Source organism: Natrix helvetica (assembly GCF_964273705.1).
Source record: "Natrix helvetica genome assembly, chromosome: 3".
NCBI classification, from domain to species: domain Eukaryota; kingdom Metazoa; phylum Chordata; class Lepidosauria; order Squamata; family Natricidae; genus Natrix; species Natrix helvetica.
The window spans coordinates 158,425,235-158,453,050 of record NC_138549.1 but is presented as its reverse complement, the minus strand read 5'-3'; the positions used below and the strand labels follow the sequence as shown (position 1 = coordinate 158,453,050).

The following is a 27,816-nucleotide window of genomic DNA, read 5'->3' as shown; positions in this document are numbered from 1 at the left end:
ATCAGATGAAGAGCTAGTTTGGTGTAGTGATTAAATTGCTAGTCTAAATACCAGAAGATCACAAGTTTGAGCCCCACCTTAGGCATGAAAGCTGGTTGGGTGGCTTTGGGCCAATCATTATCTTCCAACCCTATCCACCATAGGGTTATAGAGAAAATAAGAGGAGGAAGGAGTTTTAGGCATGCTTGCTAGCTTGAGTTACTTATAAAATAATAAAGATGGGATACAAATCTTATAAATAAATAAATGTCCTCCATATAGAGAGGAACTCTAGCCAGTTGCTTATTACTGAATGCATTGTCCTTGGGGCGTCAAAAGCAGAATTATCAATAATGGACATTATATATTAATTGCATCAAAATGAGAGGATTGGGCATCATTTAAAGTTCTCAGAGAGATATGTTAAGGCAGGGGTGTCCAAACTTGGGAACTTTAAGACTTGTGGACTTCAACTCCCAGAATTCCCCAGCCAGCCATGCTGGGAGTTGAAGTCCACAAGTCTTAAAGTTCCCAAGTTTGGACAGCCCTGCATTAAGGAAAATGTAGTCAAGATTCTTGGAAATACTTTTGCTATGAATTTTTCTTCTTCTTCCCCCACTAGGTATTTGCCTGGTGCTATATGGGAAAAGGTTTGGACTTCTGCAGCAAGACGTAGAGGAGGAAAGTTTGAACTTTATCAAGGCTGTAAAAACGGTATGAAAGTCCCATGTGCATGATAGCCAATTGTAAGATGTTAGCAAGTCGGCCATATGTCAGCACAGGGCTGACACCCTATCTGCTTCCGTAGGAATTGCAATCCAGGGACCCACCTATATTTTTTTTTCAAACAAGTTTTGTATTTTACATTACTTATACATACCAATGTGTGAATGGTGTGATACCTGGGTGTCATACATTTCAATACAAATAATAATATTACTCATAAATATTACATTTCATTCCCATTATTTCATATTGTTTACACATACCCTTACTACCATCCTTTAATTACTAAAAACTCCTTCTTATTCTTTCATATATCTTAATATGTTAATGTATATATACTATTATTCCACTCTTATTTCTATCTCTATTTTAACTTCCCCTCCCCATGCCATTGTAATATTCAAAGACGTTTCTTTTCTATTTCCCATCTACTTATTTCACTCTTCATATCTATCTATATTAAAATATTTATCCTAATGTATATTGCACTATATACAAAATAATTATCCATCCTATATACTTCTAATATTAATACATATTATTGAAGTATAATCATGGAAAATCTTTTACTCTTTTTCTCCCCTCTCCTTATCTATTATCTCTTGCCCCTCTATTTTGCTATTGCACCTCCCAGCCTTCCCTGCACTTCAATTATGCAACTCCAGCATGGAATTGATTCTGGGATGTATCATCAATAAACAAGGAATCTCAATCAATGAGAAGTACTGAGAAGACCCAACTGGTGTGAAGTTTCCAAAAGATGCCCTAATTGATTCATGAGCCTGAGCCAAGTTTCAAAAGAAAACCAGTCATTTATTAGGAGCACAATTTCATCAATACCCTAATGCAGTCAGATCTAAGCCTCATTTGAATTAGAGCTGAACTTTACCCCTGTTCCTTCCCTCCCCTCAGTCTGTGTCATAAATCACATTCTCCAATGAGGTGCACCCCTCACAAGCCTGCTGTAGTAATCTGAGATCTGATGCTAGCTGAAGGTATGCTTGGAATGTGCTCCCACCCCTACCCCCGCTTTCCTCACCATGTCAACTTTATGAGTTGACAACTGGAGCATCTCTGTGTAGTTCATACACAGAGATGCTCCAGTTGGGTCTACTTAGTCATTTCCATTGATTGAGCTCTCTTGAAAAAGCCCTTGAAGCTCAATAAGAAAATAAGATGCAAGGAATAATTCCAGCAGGATGTAGGATAATGCCTTATAGTAGGCTGGGTTACTGGTTGATTATTAGTTGCTGTACAGGTGTCAGGGATTTTTTCCCACCACCTTTGATGAAGATGCTTGGAAACTGTCCCTAGGTCCTTGCAATTTCAATTTCTATGGTAGCCCTCCAGAAATACTTCAGATTGTTGCCCTCCAAATGGTGGACTCAGACTATATTCACACAAAACCCTTTATCAGATACATGAAAGTCCCTACTGCAATAATCAAGGTTTGGTTCATATATATAGGTTCAAATCCCAGTAAGGGTATGGCTAGCTGATGAGAGCTAAATATCTTGAAATAGATCTATACTAGTCTCCCTTTATTTATTTATCAGCACAAATACAACACAAATGTAACAAAGGCAACATTAAAAATATGGTTTTCTGCCTAGATGGTCTCCTGGAGTGAGCCAAAAGACAGAAAAGGGAAGTAGTGTGTTCCATGCCATATTTGGGCATACCAGGGTTTGTGACGCAATACATGATAGATGATGATAGATAGATAGATAGATAGATAGATAGATAGATAGATAGATAGATAGATAGATGATAGATAGATAGATAGATAGATAGATAGATAGATAGATAGATAGATAGATGATAGATAGATGATAGATAGATGATAGATAGATAGATAGATGATAGATAGAGAGAGAGATGATATAGAGTGATCGAGAGATAGATAGATAGATAGATAGATAGAGAGAGAGAGAGAGAGAGAGAGAGAGAGAGAGAGAGAGAGAGAGAGAGAACTCTAAGAGTGGGATAATTTGGGATTCAAGTTAAGATTTTATGCAGTACAGTGAAATGTGTAAGGATCACTATGATCTCCTGTCCACATGGAACAGCTTCTACTTGGTATTCTAGTTTAAGGCCCAAGGATTTATTGAATCTAAGTTAATACTTTTTCTAACAGGAAATTATATGTTCTTTTGAACTTTCCCCAGTACTTTAATAATGGCATTTGTTCTTTTCATGATATGCTACAGATGATGAGCACTTTTGGGAAGATGATGGTGACGCCAGTTGAACTCCATAGAAGTCTAAATACGAAAGTTTGGCAAGCTCATACAAATGCATGGGACAATATATTTAAGACAGGTAACTGAAGGACACTGAAAGTATTTTGTGAAATATGCATTTGCATTTTAGGTTGGGCAGCAGATTTTGCATCTTGCATCAAGAAACCAGCCTGACTATCTGGAGTTCATTTGTTTTCCTGAAGCATTCTGTGGAATAGGTTAGATCAGTGTTTTTTGTTAAAAGTTGGCAGCCTTAGGATGCAAGGACTTCAATTCCCCAGTCAGAATGCTGGGAGTTGAAATCCTCACACCTTAAAAGTTGCCAAGTTTGAAAAAGACTGGGTTGGATGAAGAGAGAATGCAAATCTTTATCCAATCACTAAACCCTGTGGTTGAACAAAACTTTTATCTTAAAGCTCCCTTAGTCAAGTTTGACAGACCCACTAATATACTAAAATAGATATTTAACTTTTTTCCCCCTGCTATTAGTGACAATTGGTATGAATGCTTGGTTGTATGGCTTAAGTTCACCATGGAATGAATAAAAATACTAGAATAGTCAAGGCAAATTTTTGAACATTATGCTTGTATGCTACGTTTCCTTCAATGAACTCCAACAAAATAACCAGGCATCGTTAAAATAAAATAGGGATCTGAACCTTATTTTTGCATACTAAAAGTCTTCATCCTTAATGAAAGAGGAAGGAGATTGCCTTTTTGTAGACCAACCTATTAAACTCTGTGGCTCGCCAGTCATGTTGGAACTTATTCTCCCAGAATTCCCTGTTTTCAGACATGCTGGCAGGTAGTCCTGGAAAATGCAGTCCAAATATATTCAGAAGATGATAGACTGGAAAAGGTTAATCTAACTTGTAACGTTTCCTGATGTTTTTGAAGGTTTTAAATGTCTCGTGTGTATGAAAAAATAGACCTTTGAAGTTTCCATGCAATAATATTATTGTTTAATTATCACTTTTGTCAGAGTCTGTTGTTGCAGTAGCACATACAGCAAGGACACACGAGTAAATGAACTTCAGCAGGATTCAATTATATATAAGAAACTTCTTTATATACAATACCAAATAGCAGAGTTCAGCATACAATATCAGGAACACAGAAGCCATATTCATAGAAGCAAGTCATTACAGAGTAGAGAGATACAGAGGCCTACATTGTACAGAGGCTGAGCAAAATTTACAGAGGCCAAACCAACTCTTATATAGAGTTCAGCAAGTCTAGGCCACACCCAGATTCCAAACGTCTCTTATGGCCCCATACAAATAAATACTATGTTTCGATTTTGCAACAGTCCCCTGGCTGACCTATTACCATGTTTATCCAAACAGTTCCCATTGGCTGACCTGTTGCCATGTCTATTCCAGTCTATAAACATACTCTGACACTTTCTCTTTGCTCCTGCAGTGAAATGTTCCATTGACAGCAGGCTGAAAAAACACTCCGCAAATCCCTCTGAAGACTTCCTCTGTGACATCTACTTTGGGAGCCAGCTTTCGAAGAAAGAACTCTACGCTGCTATTTCAGAGCTTCAGATTGCTGGGGTTGAAACGGTAAATGCTGTTAGCTTCTTTTCATTGATAAATGAACAGTGATTTCGGATTTCTGATAACCTGCCACACACTGCAAAGGCTTTTTCTCTTCTTCCTTCAATAGGAGCTTATTCTTTTAGGTAGCGCTTTTATAATTAGCATTGAATAAGGGATTTTAATACAATGACGGCATTCGTTTGTACATTACATTTCGCTGTAAGATGCAATGCATAGTTGTTTTGCTTTTTTTCTATGATCTTGATTTTAGGCCATTCACCACAATGATGAATTCCAGAAATATCTCCTATAATTCATATCACGCACAAATTTTGGTTGTGATGGGAATTATTGTGGGGGTTGAAGGAGCCTAATGAATTATCTTAAACTTAGCTGACCATTATTTGGTACAATTCCATGGCAATGACAATCTGCAATTGATGCTCATTACCATTGGTAGTTGCCTTACAAAGCTGATTGGTGCAAGCAACCATATCCGCATATGTTGGGTTCAAACTAACTACTTCATTGTATTCTGCCTATATTACAGGAATCTCTCCAGAATACGTGCCTTCTCTTGGGAACAAACAGATAAGGTCCCATGGTATTTGGGGGGAGGGAGGGATGTAAGCCCTAGATCTTTTGTGATTGAGCAACAACTCAAGGCTAATTTCTCTCTTGAAGTCACCTTCTTGTCTGTCTGGCAGTTTCTCAACACAAAGTCACACAAAGCTTGATAAAACTAAATAACTATTTAGACAAGTTCATGAAGTCATCTGGAGTTAAGGAGATGTTTTTTTTTTTTCTAGACAGACACGGGTGAGAAAAAGACAAGGACATAAATGCTTGCTTTGCAGTTATTTATTAATGCTAAATAATTGTGGGATAGCTTCTGCAGCAATCTACCTAGACGCCATTGTGTCATTGCAGTATGTATTACGAATGTGCTGCATTTCAGATTCAGTCTCTGAATAATACTTGCATAATAATATTATGTTTCCATCTCTGAAAACACAGCACCTTGCTTTAAAACACTTTTAAAACAGCTGCATCCTTTCCCAAGTTTGTGCAGTAGTGGTGGAGGGTAGCCACGCACATCCAGGAAAAGAGGTCGCGGCTTTGAGATATTGCATTTGGGCTCCACGTGCTCTTTTTTCTGTCTCTAGACCAGTGTTTCTCAACCTTGGTGACTTTAAGTCACTTTAAGACTTCAACTCCCAGAATCCCCCAGCCAGAGTTGATGGCTGGGAGTTGAAGTCCACAGGACTTAAAGTTGCCAAGGTTGAGAAACACTGCTTCTAGACAGAATCCAAAATTCTGTACAGCCCTGGAGTTTATCCTTTTTGTTCCCAGATGTGATGAATTTGTGCACCTTTGAAGGGAGAGGTGGTGGAATGGACCAATGGTGAAGCAGCAATTTCCCAGGAAGGAGAAACCACATTCCAAGGAAAGGAGTGAGACAAGACAAAACACAGAGCTGGATAGGAGACAGAGGAAGAGATTATAGATAGCCACTCCCTATAATCTGCTAGAGTATATCCATTAGGTTATGCATTTAATCTGGCAAGATTCTGTCTATATATATTAATGAGCAAATAAAGAGCTGAACTTTGGCTAACTCAGTTCAATTTCTATGTCATTCTTGGGTAGGGCCTGAAATATCTGCTGGGCTGTATTGCAAACAAACATCCATTTGCAGTAGAATCTTCTGGGATGGGAAAGCTTTGGATTTGTTGAACCCTTGAACAGGATGTAAAACATAGTAGAATCCTAGCAGACATAGTCAGTTGCAAGGATAATTAATTAGAAATTACACAATTATATGAATGTAGACTTATGTAGATATTCTGTCAGTATAATGGAGAAGTAACATGGAGAATGTGGACGGGTGCCTCAAGCCATTGGAAATATGGTTGCCAAGTTCTAATTCTCAAAGTGGCAGAAAGGGGAAAATAAGAGAGCATTTAGTTTAGTTTAGTTTAGTTTATTGTCATTGCACCTTGTACAACGAAATTAAATGTCATCTTCAGTGTACATTCTAACTATAAAAATAAAAACACAAACATACATCCTTCACATTCTATATAATCAAAATTGAAAACCCGATATCGCATTTATATTGCACTATACTGTAGAATTCAATATAGTTACTGCCCTGGGATAGAAGCTGTTTTTCAGCATATTTGTCCTTGATTTTATTATCCTGTACCGTCTGCCAGATGGTAATAGTTCAAAAAAAGGGTGACCAGGATGAGATGGATCTTTAAGAATGTTTTGAACTTTCTTAAGGCAGTGGGAGCTATACAGCTCTTCCAAAGAGGGGAGAGGGCAACCAATCATCCTCTGGGCAATGATGTTAGACCAAATTAATTTAATTTCATTTTGATTAAATCAAATCTGGTTTTCATTCTGACCCTCCATTTATTGTTATGTTTTAGAAGAGTGTTTTTAGCATGACGTTAAAGAGTTGTGGGAGGGAATCTTTGTCCCTCCCAAACGTTGGCATATTCTTATAGGGTTGATGAGACCAAGCCATCCACCCAAGTCTCAAGAACTGAATCAGAGCTTCTTTCACTTTCTTGTTTCCTATTAGGGGCAGGGTGGGGTGGGTTTCCCTTGAATTCGAGAGAAATCTTATGAACATTCTACCTGCACAACAGGTGGAAAATTTAGAAAAGAGTGTAGACGAATTTAATTCTGGCGTTAAGAAACGGGAAAGAAGAGATGGTTGCTCCTATAAAAGTTAAAAGCGGAAAAAAAGACATTTCAAATGGCCCTACTGTGACCTTGTTGTCCTTCAAAAAGGGGTAGTAAAGATTTTGGACAGAAGTTCAAAACTCTGTAATACACCTTACACAATCTGAGGGCAGGTAGTCCTTGAACTAAGCCTGGAATTACGGTTGTAAGCTGTTACAGTTGTAAGTCAAGGATTCATTTTTGGACAACTTTTGCAGTAGTCATTAATGAAAGGCTGCGGTTGTTAGCCGCATATATTTTATCCAGTGGATTTTTTTGCTGGAAACTACAAATAAATGCTGGAAAGTGGCAAAAAACCATCTATCTAAAAAAACGTTTATTGTAGATGTACATATATTTTTATCTATGTTTCACTTTTTGTCTTCTTGCTTGTAAGCCAACTTCTTGCTACAGATGCTCTGAACTTGCATTAGGGAGACCAGATTTTATTTATCCATACTTGAGACAGGAGGAGTAGGGCACAATCTTACAATATCAATATTTTCTGCATTTCATTAATGATATTCTTACATTAGACATACACAAAGATGAGCACCGCCCCCTAGAGTCAGGAACGACTAGCACATATGTGCAAGGGGAACATTTATCTTTAGGTTTTAATTTTTTTAAGTGTCTTCACATTTTTTATAGAGCCATTCCTAGGATAAAAGCAAGTTCAGGCTTTTTACATGCCAAAGTTGCCTATAGAGCAAAAACATTTTTTTTTAGGTATAATGTGTTTAGGTTTCCTGTGTTAGCATAATCATTCAGAGTGTTGATTTCTTTTAGACTGCCAACAGTTTACTTTGGGCTCTGTACAACATCTCCTGCAAGCCAGATGTCCAAGCAAAGCTGTTTGAGGAGATACAGAACGTGGTTTCACCTGGAGAAGACCCAAATTGTGAACACCTGAAAAAAATGCCCTATTTGAAGGCATGCCTGAAGGAGTCAATGAGGTAAACTGATTCACAAACCTAAGAATAAAATTATTATTTCCCCTTTGAATTGGCAACTGTAAAGCACAAAATTCAAGTAAATATTGATAGTTCAGAGGAAGACCGATGTAAGATGGATACAGAAACAGAACAGGCTGCAATTCCACCTTTTTCTTCTTCTCTTTGAGGACAAAGAGCATGTTGTAGTGGTATGTGGAGAAGACCTTGGGAGACAGGGGAAAGAGATGCTACCTAGGGAATGGTCAGATAAGAGATAGCACAGCCCACAGATGGATAATGGGCAAGATAAGAGGCTGAGAAGGAAGGGACCCTTCCTACGGTTGGCACAACTGCTTTAAAGTTCATTCCCAGTCTCAAAAATATGTAGCAATTTTGTTGGAAGGGTCTTCTCTACTGTGAAGAGTGAAACACAACAAGAATTTTGAAATGGTTACACCAAACCTTTCTAAGATGAGGATGTTAACACATGGTGTTAACACATGGAGCAAGAGGTTTAGAAAGTCTCTTTGGTTACGTCTGATGTTTTGTGGCGCAGTGGTTGGAATGCAGTACTGCAGCCTACTTCTGCTGATTGTCGGCTGCCAGCAGTTTGACAGTTCGAATCTCATCGGCTCAAGGTTGACTCCACCTTCCATCCTTCCTTCTGAGGTTGCTAAAATGAGGGCCCAGATTGATGGGGGCAATATGCTGACTCTGTAAAGTACTTAGAGAGGGATGTAAAGCGCTATAAAAGTGGTATATAAGTCTAAGTGCTATTGCTAGTGCTATAGCCCAGCCATTAATGTGTGTCCCCCTTGATAGATATGTTGACACCCCCCCCACACACAAATAAAGTGCACATATTCCATTTTACTGTAGGTTAACACCTTCTGTGCCGTTTACCACTCGAACCCTTGACAAAGAAACAGTCCTTGGGGATTATGCTCTTCCAAAAGGGGTAAGTGACTTCCACCACGTACTGTAAATGCTCCACTTATTTTGATTAAATGGTTGAATGCATAACCTGTTTTTCAACCAACAACAGCACTTTTATAAAATGTGATTGGCCTTATATCTTATCACACTTACTGGCATGTGTTAGGGTTCTAAATACCATGCAGAAATAAATCATTGTCCAAGGCAAAACATCCTTAAGGGTCCAATTTATTCTACAGGCAAGTTAGCACCTCTATGGAAAAATTCCAACTCTGATTTGCATCCTGGAATTCCACCCCAGTTGAAAGTTCATGATCTATCCCCACACCCACAAATCCATCACATGTTCCAATCATCATCTTCCACGCTGGCATCTACACCCCTCTGGTTCCGGTCAGGTGTCGAGGTGCGGAGACAAAAGATGACCTTGAGCTTCTATAAAAGAATGACAACATACATTCCACAATCCTACTCTTTTCTATTCCCCCTTCCCAACTACTACACTAATGAAACAGCATAGAAAATTATAAGAAAGTGTGGCGGGCCAAAGATCCTAAAAAGAATATAACTACAGGCCTGACAGCATGTCAATAGTTGGGAGAGGTCCTGCACTGCAGGGCCGGATCTCATAAATAAAACGCTTGATCTCCTTTATGTCGTGATAAATGCCCAAGCATAGTGTTGCAATTGCTTTTAAATCTCAGGCACCTCTTACCATGGATGTATAGGTAGTGACTCAAAGTTGTAGGCCTTATTTATTTATTATTTATTTATTTTATTTCTTAGATTTTTAGACCGCCCCTCTCCCAAAAAGGGACTCGGGGCGGTGTACAGTCAATATAATAAAATCATTCATAATAATTAAATACATTTAAACTACATTTAAGATACATTTGGAGGGGGAAATAGGCTGTACTAAGAAATAAATAATTTATTTATTTATTAAAATAAATAATTAAAATACCCCAGAACATTTTTACATCTCCTGGTAGCATTTTTCTCACATGATTTATTTCCATTCTGAGCTAGGAATACACTCAAACCGTAATGTAAGATCCTATGAGTTTAACATAGATCAGGGGTCGGCAAGCTTAAACACTCAAAGAGCCATTTGGGCCTGTTTCCCACAGAAAAGAAAACACCGGGAGCCACAAAGGTCCTAACCAGAAGTCCCCCATTCAATTCTGGAGACGACCAGAAGTCTGTTTCCCCCACCATGGAGTCTCCTCTTAGCACAGTGTCCTTTTCCCTCTCCCTGTCCTAACCGAAAGCCCTATCAATTGTGGATTTGACTGGAAAACCTGCCCCTTGCCATAGAGTTTCTTTCTGACATGCCATGCTTCCCCCCCCCCACACCCCAAACTGGAAGATCCTTTCAAAATTGTGGTGCCAACCAGCGACAGGGAGCCACAGCAGAGAGTTGAAAGAGCCACATGGGGCTCCAGGACTGCGGGTTGCCGACCCCTGACATAGATTAAGCGAAAGAAGAAAAATCCCTTCCTTATCTCCCTCACCCCCCAAAATGCAGAAAAAAAAATATCCTTATTCTATCCATATGTATGACATCCAGTTTTATCCATTTCGGTCTTTACTCACACCCGCAAAATATTGTCTGTGGCTTCTTGCTATCAAAATATATATACAATATTCAGCTTTTCTTGATAGCAACGATTTTCTCTGATATGGATTTATTTATTAGATTTATTAGGCCACCTTATCTCAAGCACATGACTGGGTATGAAAATAATAAAAGTACATTATTTTAGAATAGAAAAGATGAAATGGAACAACAAAGAGAAAATTACAAAAACGTTACTCAGCATAACCCAAAAATGGGCTCCATCACACACTTGTGGCCTCAGACTCAAAGACTTTACTAAGATGCCACTGAGCAAACTGTGAAATATCCTTCAGTATATTTTATTTATTTTAAATTCTGTTCAGTCAGCATTCATGTATCATTTTGGGGGTTTTCTTGGGGAAAATTGGATAATGATAGCTGCCTTGATATCCATGTTGCTTTATAGTGGCTGTGTTAACATAATATCCTTAACTAGCTTATTCAAAAGCTTATCAACAACATTCTACCTGGTTAGAGTTAACTTGATGAAGGTAATGACTTTTGCCTTAGGTAAGCTAAATGTGTTTGATTAGATTCAAGGCATTGAATGAATTCAGAAAATAAATTAATTCAGTAAGCAGATCAATTATCCCATGTGAACATGATCAGTATATATAAGCAGACATTTAACCCATCCAGCTCCTCCCTGAACCCCAATGTAGTAAAGTTATTGGGGGGAGAAGAAAATCATTTGTTGATAATTCAGTGATCTGCCCGGTAAAATAATAAAATATATTTTCTCAACGTTGGCCTCCTTAAAATTTTTATCTTAAATTATAAGGCCTGATCCTGATCTCTTAGGTGTGGAAAGCTCTGCTTTCTGTAGCATTACTTAACATGCTTGAATTCTGGCTCCTACTCAAGTAAAATCTCATTTAACTTGTCTTTAAAAGGGGGAAACAACCCTGTATTCCCCCCCCCCCCAAGAATGCCATTTCTCCTAAGAACTAAAATCCTTCCTTTTTTTAATTCACTGGAAATATATTTTCATTGCAAGAAGGTTTGAAAACTCTTGTCATAATTTTATCTCTTGTTGTTGACTATGATCTCTCCTTTGGATTGTGCTATGTGCCTACTTTAGGTTCACCATCAATGTTTTGATATAGGCAACTTCCCTGAGTCATTCCCCCCCTCCCCCCCCAAACAAAATACATGTTGCACTCATTTTTCTCCCTGCTTTCTAAATGCACTTTGTGTGTTTGTGTTTGCATTTACAGACTGTGTTGATGATCAACACTTACGCTCTGGGATGCAATGAAGAATATTTCAGTAACTGGAGTGAATTTCAGCCAGAGCGTTGGTTGCAAAAAACCATCCATCCATTTTCTCATGCTCCGTTTGGCATTGGAAAAAGAATGTGTGTTGGGCGTCGACTGGCAGAGCTGCAACTCCAGCTAGCTCTCTGTTGGGTAAGCATTCTGTTAGTTTAGATACATCTCTCTCTCTCTCTCTCTCTCTCTCTCTCCCATTAATCTGTGCAAAAGAGAAACCATTCTATGGCAGCAGAAATGTATTTCCTTGTAATGGAATGTAGGGATGATCTTGGAGAACGAGGCAAAGTGATGCTACAGAGGGGACGGTCAGACAAGAGAGGGAAGAACCCACAGTCACTGAATGGTCAGAGGGGAAAAGAATCTTAAGAAAGACCTGCCTCAATTGATCAGTTAAAAGTGGTGGTGGGAAGTTTGTACTTTCAGAGTTGCAATAATCTATTAAAGTAGCCTTACAGAAATGTGGAATTAAGCAGTAAACAGTAACAGAGTTGGAAGGGACCTTGGAGGTCATCTAGTCCAACCCCCTGCTCACACAGGAGACCTGTACTAGGGATTCGAACCGCTGACCTGCCTACCGTTTTGATCAACAAGCTCAGCGTCTTAGCCACTGAGCCACCTAGTCTTCTGGTTGTGTTTCCTATTTGGTTTGCCTGGAATAGCTGACGTCCATATAAATTATCAAAACCTACATATCTTCTCCACTGCAGTTTTGTTAATCCCTGATGGTATTTCGCTTGAGAGATAGAGATCTGAGAGTCTGAAGCTTTTTTTTTTCAAAGCAGGGAATATAGCAGCTTTGCATGTACCATAACAATGCTTCAGCTTAATGTTCTTCTTCAGGCACAGCCAGAAGGAAATTATGTATGTATGCGTCTGCTTTGGTTTTGCATTCATCACATTCGCTACATCAATTGAATCCAACAAGTGTGATGAATCTTAATGAGGATTAGAAGAAACGAGCCACTTTCCAAGCACAGATTGCAAAATTGGCTAGTTTTCACAGCTCAAGATTTAAAGGTAGAAAACCTAGCTGTGATTAATTTCCAATGGGTGAAGAAACTCTCAGTTTCCCTCCTTGTCATCACTCTGGAGGGTGGAAGAGCAGAGAATGCAAGCTTTTTGTTTCATTAAGCTAATTTATTTAAATATTAGGTAAATATAAAGGTAAAGGTTCCCCTCGCACATATGTGCTAGTCGTTTCCGACTCTAGGGGGTGGTGCTCATCTCCGTTTCAAAGCCGAAGAGCCAACGCTGTCTGAAGACGTCTCCGTGGTCATGTGGCTGGCATGACTAAATGCCAAAGACCCTTGGAAGGCTGTTACCTTCCCACCAAAGGTGGTCCCTATTTTTCTACTTGCATTTTAACATGCTTTGGAACTGCTAGGTTGGCAGAAGCTGGGACAAGTAACGGGAACTCACTCCATTACGCGGCGCTAGGGATTCAAACCACTGAATTGCCAACCTTTCTGATCAACAAGCTCAGTGTCTTAGCCACCGAGCCACGATGTCCCTATTTAAATATTAGTCAAAGTTTATTACAATATTTAATACATCAACACTGATCTTTTTTGAAGTTACAGAACATTTTACAGATGTTCTTACATTAATTATGAGGGCCAGGATTTCCTGAGAAACAATCTGTTCAAAGTTTTGCTGGCCAAGCCCTAGTGAAAGATCTGAAATGATACATTGGAGCAATTTTCTCCTTTGTACTGGAGGATGAGTTGCCTTTTTGATGAGATGAACTTCCAATTTTCATTAAATCTAGGAGGAGGATTCTCTTCACAAAAGATCTTCAAAAAGAGGGTCGAAGGTCATCTATCAGAGATGCTATAGTGATCCTGCACTCAACAGAAGATTGAACCAGAGGATCCCTTCCAATTTTAGGGTTCTGGGATTCTGTGTTGTCCTTCCAAAGGAGAAGCGACCAAATGAAAGCATTGCTACAATCATTCCTACCTAAAAAAATTATATTGCTTATTTCTGTTACTGAAAGGGATGAATTTTTCAAAGCCTTATGAACTTTGCTGTATCAGATTTTCCTGCTATTGCTGCCTGTGGGGTTAAACTTTGACATAGACACTGACAGGTTCCCCAGCTCAGAAAAAATCTTGATTACAGGTTGGGGAGGCTCTGATGAACTTCATTTCCCCCCTTGTATTACAGCTTATACGGAAGTATCAGATTGTAGCTACTGACGACAAGCCGGTTGAAGCTCTTCACTTAGGAATCCTCATCCCCAACCGAGAACTTCCTATTGCATTCAAACGTCGCCAAGGTAAAATTAGTGTCCCATAATGGAATTAATTATGTTTAAGGTGATCTTTAACCTTAAAGTCAAAATCAGAGACTCTTCAGAAATGGAATGAGAATGACTGGCAGCTGTTAAGAGTAATTCTACTTGCATGTTTTTGAAAAGGAAAATTTCTAGCCGTCATGATTGCAGAGGGAGCAGAGGGACGGTGAAAGAAAAGAAAGAAGGAAAACAATGCAATTTGTTAACATCCTACATTTTGAAAGTGTATGCAAACACAGATAAACATTTGGGTCATGATAGACATCTATTTTGTCAAGTACAGAATACCAAGAAAGCACTTTGTGAACTGAGTTCATTGTGACATACTGCATTTTTCGGAGTATAAGACACATCTTTTTCCCCCCAAAAGAGGCTGAAAATCTGGGTGCATCTTATACACTGAATACAGCTTTTTTGGCCTCCCAAAAACCCTCCTCCTTCACCAAAAAGGCTGTGCAGAGCCTTTAGGAAGCTTCCAGAGTGCTCCTGGGGGCTGGGGAGGGAAGAAATGAGACAACAATGGGCTGTTTTTGGCCCCTTTTTGCCCCCCCCCTCCCCAGGAGCACTCTATAAGCATCCTCAAGGTTATGCATGCCCCCTTTTTTTTTTTTTGACAAAAAACGGGCCCATTTTCGTGAAGAAATGGGCCGTTTTTGGGAGATCTGCAGAATGCAAACACTTTTTTAAAAAATTTGCCTCTTCAAAATCTTGGTGCATCTTATACTCCTTGCGTTTTACACTCCGAAAAATACGGTAAGTGTGGTATATGGACTGAAGGTTCCTGGTGCAAGCACACATGTGCTAGGAATGAAATAAATAGGACATTTTACAGTTCTGTTTTGATCAGTTCCTTTTAAAAATTTGGCTACTAAGGCCTTTCATAAAGATACTGGTAATCAAAAATACTAGTTTAACTGTTTCCCTTTTTCTTCCTGAACTGAAGAATTGATTAGGTTGTCTCTTTGTTTTCCCATAGATTCTACCGGAGGAACAGCTGACATTTTTGTTAGACAGCATTCTTGAATTTTGGCTTCCCAGATCCTGCTAGAGTCTATTTATATTTTGAGCAATGTGTGTTAACAGCAAGGACACAACAGCAGGAATCCAAAGCTAGCTTGAAGGCAAATCAGTCAAGCTATGTTGAGCACACCTAAGCAGTCACTTCACATTAGTGTAAAAGGTGTACCAAAGGTTCCAAAGGTATATGGTGGAAGAATGGCAGAATTACAAACTTGGTAGTTTCTTTACTCCTAATCTTGGGATGAAAGAAAGGTCCATTCTTTTGCATCTGCTGCTGTGAAATGTACAGTTCTCAACCCATGCTGTTAATGTTTGTAGGAAAGCAATAATCACGAAGTGATGGAGTGACTTGAGTCTCTGAGTTCACTCTTGACGTCAGGATGGAAACGCTGGAGGAGAAATTTTGTTTTGCCTGTCTCCAAGTCCTGATGGAACTTTAAATGAAGACCTTTGTCTGCAAGAGGGTGAACGTGATTGCAAAGGGACGGAAAGTATCCTAGGGGGTGGACTGTGTTAGATGTCCGTAAGGGAAAGAATGGCAATAATAGAAGTACTAATAGAGGAGGAGAGCTATGTTAAGTCTACGGTGGCAAGAAATCTGGAATGAATGCAGGGTTTGTAGAAATGCTGAAGGGCTGTATTTTAAAAAACAAAGTAAGTCTGGTTGGCTCTGATGTTGCATTGTTACAACTACTGGCGCTTTGAGCAAACTCAGCAACTATATATGGAGAAATATCATGCATACAAACACACACACACAAACACACACAGAGGCTTTCAGGCAGACAGAACAATGAGTCACATTACAGAATGCAGACCACCCAAATTGTTATGAGCCCTTCAAGGTGATGTGTACTTTGGAGACCAGAACAAATAACTTATGCTCGGACACAGTGAGCTGTACACTCGATGACTCCATCTAAGAGGTGAATAAGATCATACAAGCAGACCAGTACAATTTATTTCCCACCAAATCAAAGCCAGCTCTTAAATTATTTCTAGCAGTCCAACAACTTTTCCTTTTGCTAACTGAAGAACTGAGGCCATCATTACATATACTGATGCAACTTAAATGGTAGATATTATGGGGAGCAATTGCAAGTCTAGGTATTCCATTCTCTCCAACATAGACACTCATATAATCTGTCCACCACCTTTTAAGGTGTTTATCAGCTTTCATGTGTGGATGGTAGGAGAGGGAGATGGGGTGCTATCTTTTCTTTTGCCACAAAACAACAGTATATCTCAGGTTCTTCAGATATGATAATCGTGATCTTTTAACTGCCTTTAAAACAAGAGTAAACCAATTCTTTGGGACAATGCTGTAAGAGTTCCATGCAGGTTCTTGATCTCAGAACTGAGAGCAATTAGATGTGATTCATTTTGAACACGACTTCCATGTGTGAGCTGCCATGGTTGGAAAGAGGATGCTAGTCTGCTTAGACAATCAGTCTGGTCCAGCAAGGTTCCACTTAAGTTTCCAAATTCACACTATGTCACAATTTAAGCAGAATGGAACATCTGCCTTACAACATTCCATAGCATATAAGGATCATAGTTCCCAGGTATTTGCTGGTATTCCTTTTGATACAGTTTCCTTCTTATTTTGTTTTTACGTGTTTTTAATTGTATTTGGGTTTGTTTGTTTTTTAAGTAAATGTGTTTTTTAAGACCTCTCTATTTTGAAGATTGTTCATAGCTTATTTTTTCTTTGTTTTTTTTAAAAATTTCAACATCCATTTCATTGTTGATATTTAAGCCCAACTGTTCTGAGAATTTTGTAATAAAAAGAATTTGTGGATAGGATTTTTGTTTTATTTGCATTGAACGTGTCAAGCTTCTTCAAGATTAGCAGACTTTATAAAGCTTTTTAATGGAAATTGCTTCTGGTTGTGATGCTTTCTTCTATTCAAAATGGTTGTTGCACTGAATGCAATGTTTGTACAGTATTTTCTTTAAAAATGGTTTCCCCTAAATCTACACTGGAGCCCAGACATCTTTCACAAATCCAAATCTCATTTCAGAAATCAATCAGTCAGCATAACACAAATACAACTCCCCACCTAAAATGAAAACTGTTTCCCCGTCTTATATAATTGAACTAATACATCATTATACTGTATATTATATACCTCTGGAACATCTTTCCCACCAATGTGAGGTTGGCCCCAACCTTTCTATTCTTTCAAAAGGGCCTAACGGCATGTCTCTTCCCATTGGCTTGCAGCCCCAGTGGGGGAACAGCACAATGGAGGTAGTTGATTGAGTAATAACACATCCTACCTTCCCCCACTCCCACCCTCCGCATGTGTCTAATTTTAATTTTTTATTTATTAATGTAATATATATATGTGTGTGTGTGTGTGTGTGTGTGTGTGTGTGTGTATGTATGTGTGTATATATATATATATATATATATATATATATATATATATATATATATATATATATATATATATATATATATATATATATATATATATATATATATATATATATATATATATATATATATATATATATATATATATATATATATATATATATATATATATATATATATATATATATATATATATATATATATATATATATATATATATATATATATATATATATATATATATATATATATATTACTACTAGAAGCTGCCCCGAGTTACCCTATGGGTGGCCAATACATTTTATAAATAAATAATCAGAAAAATACTCTTGTATGCTCGAGAAAGAAAATACTCAAATTTGGAGTAGGGGATAGAAGTTGGAAAAAGTTGGAGGAAATAAGAAGTCAAGCACTTCACCTTCATTCCTAAAATTCTTCATTAGCACAGCTCTATCAAAAATAACTTCTTTGAGTAGGAGCTAAAGTTCTCAATCATAAAATTGCACTCCACACTCCAGTTTTCATTTTATGAACATTTTGAAAAATCAGAAGAAATATAGGCTTTCTATGCCATTCTGTCTTTTTGCATCTTTATGAATCTCTGAAGCTTTAGATCAGAAGTTTGGTCTTGATCTGTTTCAAAAGAACCCTGCTTCAATCAGCACATCCAAGAATTCTATCCAGATCTGTTCAATTGGCTTCAGATTTAGGATTGGTCTGAATCCAATATATATCCATTGTAAACTTTGTGGTGTTCCAAGCTATTTCTTTACCTCGCCTATAATTTGTGGATTACCACCATATTTCCATTCTCTATTTTCCACATAACAGTTTGTTCAATGTTTCCAAATCAGAACTGGAGTATTAGTTAATATTCTGGCTGAAAAGAAAGAGGAAGTTTTCCTAGGATGTGCATTGATGTCACTGAAAATTGGACATCAAGAACAGTAACTCTATATAACTTAGTCTAACTCAAATAAATCTGTCAAATATCATGTTGAAGTGATCCTCAACTTACAACCACAATTGGAACCAGAATTTCCATTGCTAAGTAAGGCAGTTGTTAAGGGAGTCACACCCAATTTTAGGATGATTGTTTGCATAATCATTGCAGTTTTTAAGTAATTCCCACAGATATTAAGTGAATATAACTTTCCCCATTGACTTTGTCAGAAACTGGCTGGGAAAGTCACAAATGGTGATCTCATGACCTGGGGGACTGCAACGTTTTAAATTCATGCTGGTTACCAAGCATCCAAATTTTGATCACATGCCATGGGGATGCTGGGATGATCATAGGTGCGAGGACTGGTTGGAAATCACCTTTTACAGAGCTTTTTTGATTGGTATAAGTCAAAGACTGCCTATATTGGCCTGTCCGATTTGATGTGGTTATCTATGGAAAAGCAGTTCACTTCCCAGATTCAGGTTATGGTTTTCCCATATATTTCACCCCTGAACTATTACACACTGAATGTGGATCCTTACCAGTAAATATATTCTTTTTTCATCTACTAGCTAATTCATGCATAAGTCATAGAGTACATAAACAAAACTTATTCACCCCATGATCCACTGCTGAGTTGGTAGGCAAACCTAGCCTCAGAAGTGTGTAATGCTAATACTATAAGTAGGATGTTTCATTAGAGAGGAATAAGATAAGTATTTCATACAACATTAAAATGAGCTGAAGCTAAAGAAGACTTCATAAATACTGTAAAGAAGGCTTATCCAGATATATTTATAATCAAAGCAAAATATTGTTGGTTTTTTTAATGCTTTATCCTAGTTAACTATGAAGAGGTCATGACAAAACCATTTAAGGAAAGAAGCAACCTAGTGTTAAGGAGCAAATTTCTAAAGGTTAGAGCAATCAAACAATGGAATAGCTTGCCTTCAGAAGTTGTGCATGGCCCATCACTGGAGACTTTCAAAAAGACACTGGACAACCACTTGTCTGAAATGGTATAGGAACTCCTGCTTGAGTAGGGATTTGCACTAGAAGACCTCCAAGGTCCCTTCCAATTCTATTATTTTATGTTTTATGTTCTACAATGACATTTTAAAAAATCATAACTTATTCAACTTTTGATTGAAATATCTCTAAGAGTATGCATAACCAAATGAGGAATTACTAGAAGGGAAGAATCTTAGCTAAAGTTTGATACCCATAAATTGCCTATTGACTTAGCTTTGATTAGATCCCACCTTGAGTACTCTGACCATTTCTGGACATCGCATTTTTGGAACACTTGGAAAAGGCAACAAGCATAATTAGGAACCAAAGATGAAGAGAAGTTGAAGAAGCAAGGGATATAATAGCAGTCTTCAAATTCCTGTAAGTGTGTTTCACAGAAAACAATTTGAGAGTTCAATCCTAGGCAGGGACAGATGTTTCTCTATCAAGGTGCAAAGAGAAAATATATGCTTCAAACTCCACATAAGTGTCAGGAAGAGCATCCAGCCAATAAATGCTCAGCTCCCTTCAGTTGCCCTGAATTTACCCCAATAAAAGGGATTACAGGGTTGTAAAAAGAAAAAAAATCTGGAGAATAGGACATGGAATAATAAATTTACGTTATAGGAAAGCAGAAGGTTGGGGATAAAAAAATAATCTTTCTGACAGTAAAAATAGTTTGACAAAAGGACCAATTTCCCAGGGAGTTGATGAATTCCCCATACTGAGTGTATTCAAGCAACACTGGATAACCATCTCTCAATGATGTTTTAACTTGAATTCTTATACTGAGGGAGCTGGATGTGAGGGCTTTAATGTCTACTTCCAAATTGGTGATTCTATGATATGTTGCAGTAGATTCTTGCCTAATATTTAGGGTGCCGGTTAAGGTATGACTAGAGAAACATGAGCCACACATAAGCAACACATAAGCAACCTGTGGAATTTTGGGAGAATGTGGTAGATTGTATTCACAAACTTCTTAGATGCATCTTGTATAACGAAATTAAATGCGATCTTCAGTGTCCAATGACAGTTCAGGTTGTGGTTGTTAAGGAATCATGTGCAGTCATTAAGCACAACATCAAGTGGTGGCTGTTTCCTCATTGACTTGACTTATTGGAAGCTGGCAGTGAAGATCACAAGTGGGGATGATGTGACTGTGGGAAGCTGTGACCATTGTAACTGTGGGCCAGTTGCCAAGTGCCCCAATCATGATCCTGTGACTGTGGGGACACGGCAACAGCCACAATTTCAAGGACTGGCCATGAGTCTTTTTGTTGAGCTCTGTTGTAACTTCAAATGGTTGCTGAACAAGAAATCGCTAACTGAGGACTACCTGTATAGTCAAAAGCCCTTCCCTGTCTTTCATGGTTGACTAAGCATAATGATATCCCTGATGACAACAATCAGACTAACCACTTGGTGGGCTCCATAGTACGGTGGGGGTTTCTGGCCTGCTGGCAAAACCATGTCTTCGTGCTTTTTGAAAGAATGTTTGGGCGGGGGCAACCTTATTATTTCTTGGTTGACTCTATGAAAAATGGCTACCATAAGTGTTCGTGACCATATCACAATCCAATCTAATGACCAAGAATGTTTCTCCCATCCTAATGGGACCACTGTGGACTGCAAAGGCATTCCTGTAAATATGCTTGATATTTACTTTTATTTAAAAAAATGATTTGGGATTTTTTTTAAAGAAAAGATAATAATAGTGTATAAGATAGCTGGGCTTTGGGCTACTTCTTCCATAAGCTTTTGTGAAAAGACTTCGTTTTTCTCCTTCCAATAATAATAGATTTGCCTGTTATTCCAGACTACGTTAGGTGTAAAACTTTTCTTCGTAGATGAAAATTCCTACCAAACAACTTAATTGAATACCAGATCTTGAATACCAAATTACTAGATTAATAGATTTTTACTGGAGAATCAATCTTTCCAAACATGTAGGCTTTTCTCTGCCCCCTCCCCCCCACCACACTCATGTGAGCGTACACACACACACACACACACACACACACACAAACACACACAAAGAACTATGCTTGTTAACATAGTCAGAACGTTTCTGGATGGAATTACAACCTGAAGCATTTTAAATATTCACCTTACTTTCTCACCTTTGATCCTCATAGCAAGACTGAACCTCTGCCCCAAAAAACCGCAGAGTTGAACCTTTTATACCTTTGGATCTATTTATAACTTTTTACTTACCAAGCAAGATGACCGCTTCTGTTGCAAGAGTTGGCACTTCCACTTGATCACCCGCAAAAATAGGCATGGCTTGTTTTTTTAAAAAAAACACCTTGTAGTAGCTTAGCCGGTCAGGCCAAAGGACAATTAACAGGGTGTTAAAGTATTATTTGAGCAATACAACTAGAGAATGTAAGAAGTCAAACAGGGCATTCTTTGCGACTGGTAATCAATATTCTGTGATTAATTTGAGGTCACTGTGACCTGAAAGACCTCGTTAGGGACAGAACATCATGGAGAAATCTCCAGTATCTAACTATGGAATCACTAAAAGTCAATGCCAACTTGATAGCACATAATCAGTAGAATACTTTGACCTTAAACCTTAATATCTAAAACAACATTTTCCTGGTAACCCCAGATTATGTTTCCATTTCTCTCTTGCTTCTCAATGGTCATGACTTGGCTTAATTTTTGTCAACACTCCAACTTTAGCTGATTATTCAAGTGGGAAATATTTCCCAGTTCTATAGCCTTGCAACATTAACTTTAAACTCCCAAATCTGGATGCACTGTTTTTATGTAGCCATGGACACTAAATAAAGGTTCCTATGGATGCATGTCCAATAACATTTCTGAGAGATGCTACCACAAATGGGCAGGGGAAGAGAGAAAAACAGATTTTGGTGATAAAAATAAAGGCATGTGAGTCTGTCAAGAAAACAAACAAATAGAACATTGATGAAATCGACCTAGAGTTCTCACTTGAGGTACAAATGACCAAACTCAAATTGTCCTGCTTCAGATGCATTACGTGAAGAACTAGCTCTCTTGGGAAGGGTCTCATGCTGGGAAAGGTGGAAGGAAACAGAAGAAAAGGACAACAGCAGCAACATTGATTGACTCAGTTACAGGTGATGGGTACACATTGGAATACTTGAACTATCAGGTTAGGGATAGATTGCCATGGAGAAAATCTAACTATATGGTCATCAGCAATAATGTGATGGCATGTAATCATCTCCTCCTTCTCCATCTCCTTCTCTGTCTTCTGTTTTTCACCATAACTTTGTCATAATTATCACTAGAATGATTAAATTAAAAATCTCAATGTAAGAAATATCTTGTCTTTTTTGTTTATCTGCATTTGAAAAATAAATTTCCAATTATTCCTTAAAATACAATACACTAATAATGTCCAGAAATGAAAGATCCCAGGAGCTGGAAAATTAAACAAGGCAAAGGGGGAGAGACAGACAGACAGACAGAAAGGAAGAGAGGGACAGAAAGAGAGAGAGAGACAGAAAGAGAGAGAGACAGAGACAGAAAGAGAAAGACACAGAGAGAGAGACAGAGAGAGACAGAAAGAGAGACAGAGAGAGATACAGGGACAGATAGAGAGACAGAGAAGGAGAGAGACAGAAAGAGAGAAAGAGAGAGAATGAGAGAGAGACAGAGACAGAAAAAAGAGACAGAGACAGAAAGAGAAAGAGAGAGAGAGAGAGAGAGAGACAGACAGACAGACAGACAGACAGACAGACAGAGTATTGACCAACATTGAATCTCTAGCATCATCTTTATTCTTAACAATGCTTTAGGACCATCTGGAAGTCTTAGAAGGAAAGGGGGGGTTAGTTTTAAACAAATCTTTTTGAGAAATGTACTTCTTTGCTGAGAAAAAAGACAGACATAAGATGGGCTGATAGAAGCATAAGGTGGTGAATCTCCAAGATGAAATGTGCTATAGATATATTTTAAAAAAACAATTCCAGATTTTCTTTTTAGCGAATAGTTTTATTTTAGTTTATATCAGTTTTGTTTCATTTTACTATTTTCTTTTTCTTTTCCTTCTACATAAATAATAAAATATTGCAAAAATTACTTTGGTACACTTTACTCATACAATGTATGAATCTCTGAGAGAGATGGGTGGTTAAGAAATAGGAAAAATAGGTAAGTGAGTAAAACTAAATTTCTGGACAAGTACTAATTCTACCAACCATGTTGATCCTTCATTCTAAGTGACTCTATTTTGGCTTAATTCCTTTTGACAGTAGCCACTCAAGCACCAGAGGCGGAATGCTCGCAGTTCGGCCCAGATTGGGCGAACCAGTAGTGGCAATAGCGGGAGGCTCCACCCTCCTGCCCAGATACTTCTGCACATGCGCAGAAGCATTGTGTGTGAGTGAACGCGCAAGCACAAGCAAACCTGTAGGGCCAGAATTTGCAATCCACCTCTGTCAAGCACTCAATTAAAAGGTCAAACTGATTTCCTAATTTTGTTAAATAAAGAACCAAATACCCCAAATTAAGTCAGTATTTTTTTTCTGTCATATTTCCCCATGTCCTAATCATCAACTTTCTAGGAACATCTTTAACCAAGTTTTAATTCACTATTCCTCAGGGCAGTTGACCAGGATGGCCTCTAGTTAACCCTACAATTTGAGGAGTGCTTGGTTATCTCTGAGGTTGGATGTTTTCTTGCTTGCACTGATGGCATTAACTAGTTTGGATAATGAAACATCTGCAAGAAAACAACCAAGGTTAGAGAGCAACAAGGACCCTCATTTCCATCCTGAGCTAAAAATATTCGCCTTTATTGGCACTACTGTACAATCTTTTATAGATATAGGTTAGACTCTGGAACGCCTTGAGCAATTTCAACCAAACTTGGTACACAGATGACTTACTCTCTGGAAACAAATACTGTGGAGGTAAGATACCCCTAACTCCCCTGGGGGGGGGGGTTCTGTTAAGATATAGCCTGCTGTGCCTTAAAATGGCTTCTACTGTACTGCCTTAAAATAGCTTCTACAGACTGTACAGTGCTGTGGAGTTGCCATGGTAACGGCTTCACAGTACTCCACAAGGGAGCTCCCTCTGGTAAGGGAGAAAATCCAACATTAGAAATTGTGGTGACATCCATGGAAGGAGGGTTGGAATAAATAAACACCTGGGCAGTGCCGGGTTCTCAGCTATCTTTAATAAAAATGATCCAGGGAGTTTGAATGTGTACAATTCATTGAATCAAAACCTAACCAAAAAGTCTGGGTTCACACAAAATACTAAGTCACAAAATATCAAGAACAAGCCAAAATTAATATGAACCAAGCTTCGCACATTGTATGAATGGAGCTACTGGGTCCATAATAGCTAAACATACTATGTGAATGCAGCCAAAAATGGGGAGGGAACAAAGCAACAAGGCAATTTAGATGTTAATTCTTCATTAACAAGTGCTGCAGGAGAATCAATTATACATCCCCAAAGAAGGTATCTATATTGTTCCTGCCACAGGGCTGTTGGTCGTGGTGGCCTCTGGATAGCAGAATCTCCATACCTCAAACTTATGGGAACTCATTCCCCTTCTAATAAACGGACTTCAACATTTTTCATACAAAGAAAAACCTGGGCAATTTGTTCTTGATTACAGGAGTTGGACTGAGAGATGAAAGACTAATGATCACAAAGCCAACCTATCCATTGTCAGAGTCACGCATCTTCGAGGCATCCTTTCTTTCCCCTTCCTCTCTATAACAACTTTAACTAAACAATGCTGTAATAGATTTACCATTACCAGAAAGATCATATCTCAAAAGACTGGCCTGCAACAGGATGCTTGGATGGAGACTGGGGGTGGTGTTTGACATTAGAGTGTTTATTGATGATGAATTCCAGACAAAGAGACTTGGAAAATATCCTTTTCAAACATTGTTATGAAACTGAACTCAAATTCCTTTTATGTTTTTTCTTATTTTCCAGGCTGCCTCCTGAGAAACAAAGAGGAAAAACCGACTATTCTCAAACGCTGTGTCAGTTGGCACAGATGATAATAAAAAAGTATCCCTCTCCTTCAAAAGTACCAAGGATTACAACAGGGCATTGAGTGCACAGAGTCATATTCAGAGATCTGATTCAACAAAATCTGTCAAGATTATACTTAGCATGATTATAGTATTATAATAAATTGCGAAATCACATTCAACTTATTTGGGTTCACTAAACTTGAATAGAAGATCAGATATGTGGATGCATGGAGGAAGGGGGGCAATTCCACAGTTGTCAAGTTAGTTAGTTAGTTAGTTAGTTAGTTAGTTGATTTTTATCTTGCCTTCATTATTTTTATAAATAACCCAAGGCAGCAAACTTATATAATACAGACAGTCCTCAAATAATGACCATAGTGGAACCTGCCCATCATAATCATAAATCATGTGACCAACCTAATTTCTTGTAAGTTGAGGACAATCTGTACTTTTTCCTCCTTCTGTTTTCCCCAAAATGATCCTCTGGGATGAGGTGGGCTAAGAGAGAATGACTGACCCAAAGTCATCCAGTCAGCTTTCATTCCTAAGCGGGACTAGAACTCCCAGTCCTCTGGTTTCTAGGCCAGCATCTTTACCACTGTACAATACTGGCTCTCTCCAGAAATAAAATGTGCTTTACTACAGAAAATGAAAACTGGTCTCCTACAGATGTTGATGCTGTATGACTCCCTAAACAAAACTTGCTTGTTTTTTTTTTAAACTTGGTTTAATAGAATGCCTATGATGCTTTGTATGCCCAATGTACTGAAGAACTATAGAGCATTAATTTTGGTTACCTTAGGGGCACATATTGTTATGTTATTCAAAGCGAAATACTTAGTTACATGGTTGAGGTAGAACTTGCAAGTAGAAAGTTAATACTGAGGGATATTGGGAATTTGTAAGCAGGTCACAGTGGCCATTAGGATCAGTTCCCCTGTGGCAAGAGCAAGATTGACTCTGAGGGGACGTAATTTGATTCTCCAGGAGCACCCAAATCAGTCATGAAGAATTAATATCTAAATTATTACAGGTTATAATACAGGTTATATAAAAGAAAATGACAACACCTCTTTCAAGTCAACCATAGTTCTTGTTGAATTCATGGGCAGGTGCTGGTTATTTTCTTGGCAGCAACACAAAAGCAATATCTCTTTCTCTTTCTGGAATTTATGTTTTGACTTCTCAGACTTGCCCATTGAGATCCAGGAAATCTTGTATTTCTTGGTAGTTTCCCACCCAAATATTAATCAGGATTATTCAGGGCATTTTTTTAGAGTTTCTACAAGATTGGTTAGATGCTATCTCTGCTTTATTAGGTTCAGCCATAAAATATGAACAGGCTTCTCCAGTTCTTCATTGGAGTAAAATACTCCAAGCAATAAAAAGCAAAAACAGAACCTTGCCCTGTATGTATGTTTTGAATATGCAAGAGGAAAGAAGACACTGTTGTTTTAACACTTTCTAACAGCCTTGAGTACTAATACAACCAGGAGGAGGGAGAGGTAGTTTAAAGAATATTAATAGGTAACTAATCTGTGTCAACTTGTTTTGATTACACATGCAACTCTCCCTATTTAATTTTCCTGTCCTGATAATTGCAAGAATGGTTCCGTCCTCAGAAATTAAATTGACCTAGAATTTACTAAGATTCTGCCCCAAAAAACTATTATCTAAAAATCTGAAATGTGGAAGCATGTTTCTTTGAGGAAATGAAGCATGCATTTACTTCAGGCTGAGAAACTAGACCCAACCCCTACATGAGGAGAAACCAGCTAATAAAACTGGTATCTCCTTAGGTTATTAGCAGATAATACCAATAGTATTAATTAGTTTCAACTTTCTATAGTGAACAATGTTTTAAAGTCTACCTAAAGAATAATAAATATATGAACCCTCAGTTTTGTTCAATCTCTCAACATGGTCAAGGAACATGAAAAGGATGCCCTTTCCTTCAATTTCTCTAACAATATTTGAAATAGGGATTTTTTTTCTTTCAAAAAGATCAGACCTGGCCTACTCTTGGCCCCTTGAATGGTATGATAAGAGCCATATTCCAAAAACTAGGCAGGAGAGTGCAAAGAAGCAGCAAGGATTCAACTGAACTAATTTATATAGAGAGAGCCCATCTTTCATTCAGAAAGGAAAAGTGGCATATACAATA

General features: G+C 38.1%; 1 protein-coding gene across 2 annotated transcripts in view; it reads left to right on the top strand.

Annotated features, from left to right (window-relative positions):
- The window catches only part of CYP24A1 (cytochrome P450 family 24 subfamily A member 1), a 36,993-nt gene extending 19,713 nt beyond the window's left edge, over positions 1-17,280 (top strand). For both annotated transcript variants that reach the window (XM_081949140.1, XM_081949139.1), the window contains 8 exons: positions 602-693; positions 2,916-3,027; positions 4,371-4,516; positions 8,018-8,184; positions 9,043-9,121; positions 11,938-12,129; positions 14,161-14,272; positions 15,267-17,280. In XM_081949140.1, coding sequence (XP_081805266.1) covers positions 602-693; positions 2,916-3,027; positions 4,371-4,516; positions 8,018-8,184; positions 9,043-9,121; positions 11,938-12,129; positions 14,161-14,272; positions 15,267-15,313 — 947 coding nt within the window. In that variant the 3' untranslated portion in view covers positions 15,314-17,280. The remainder of the gene's footprint in view (positions 1-601; positions 694-2,915; positions 3,028-4,370; positions 4,517-8,017; positions 8,185-9,042; positions 9,122-11,937; positions 12,130-14,160; positions 14,273-15,266) is intronic.
- The last annotated feature ends 10,536 nt before the right edge of the window (positions 17,281-27,816 follow it).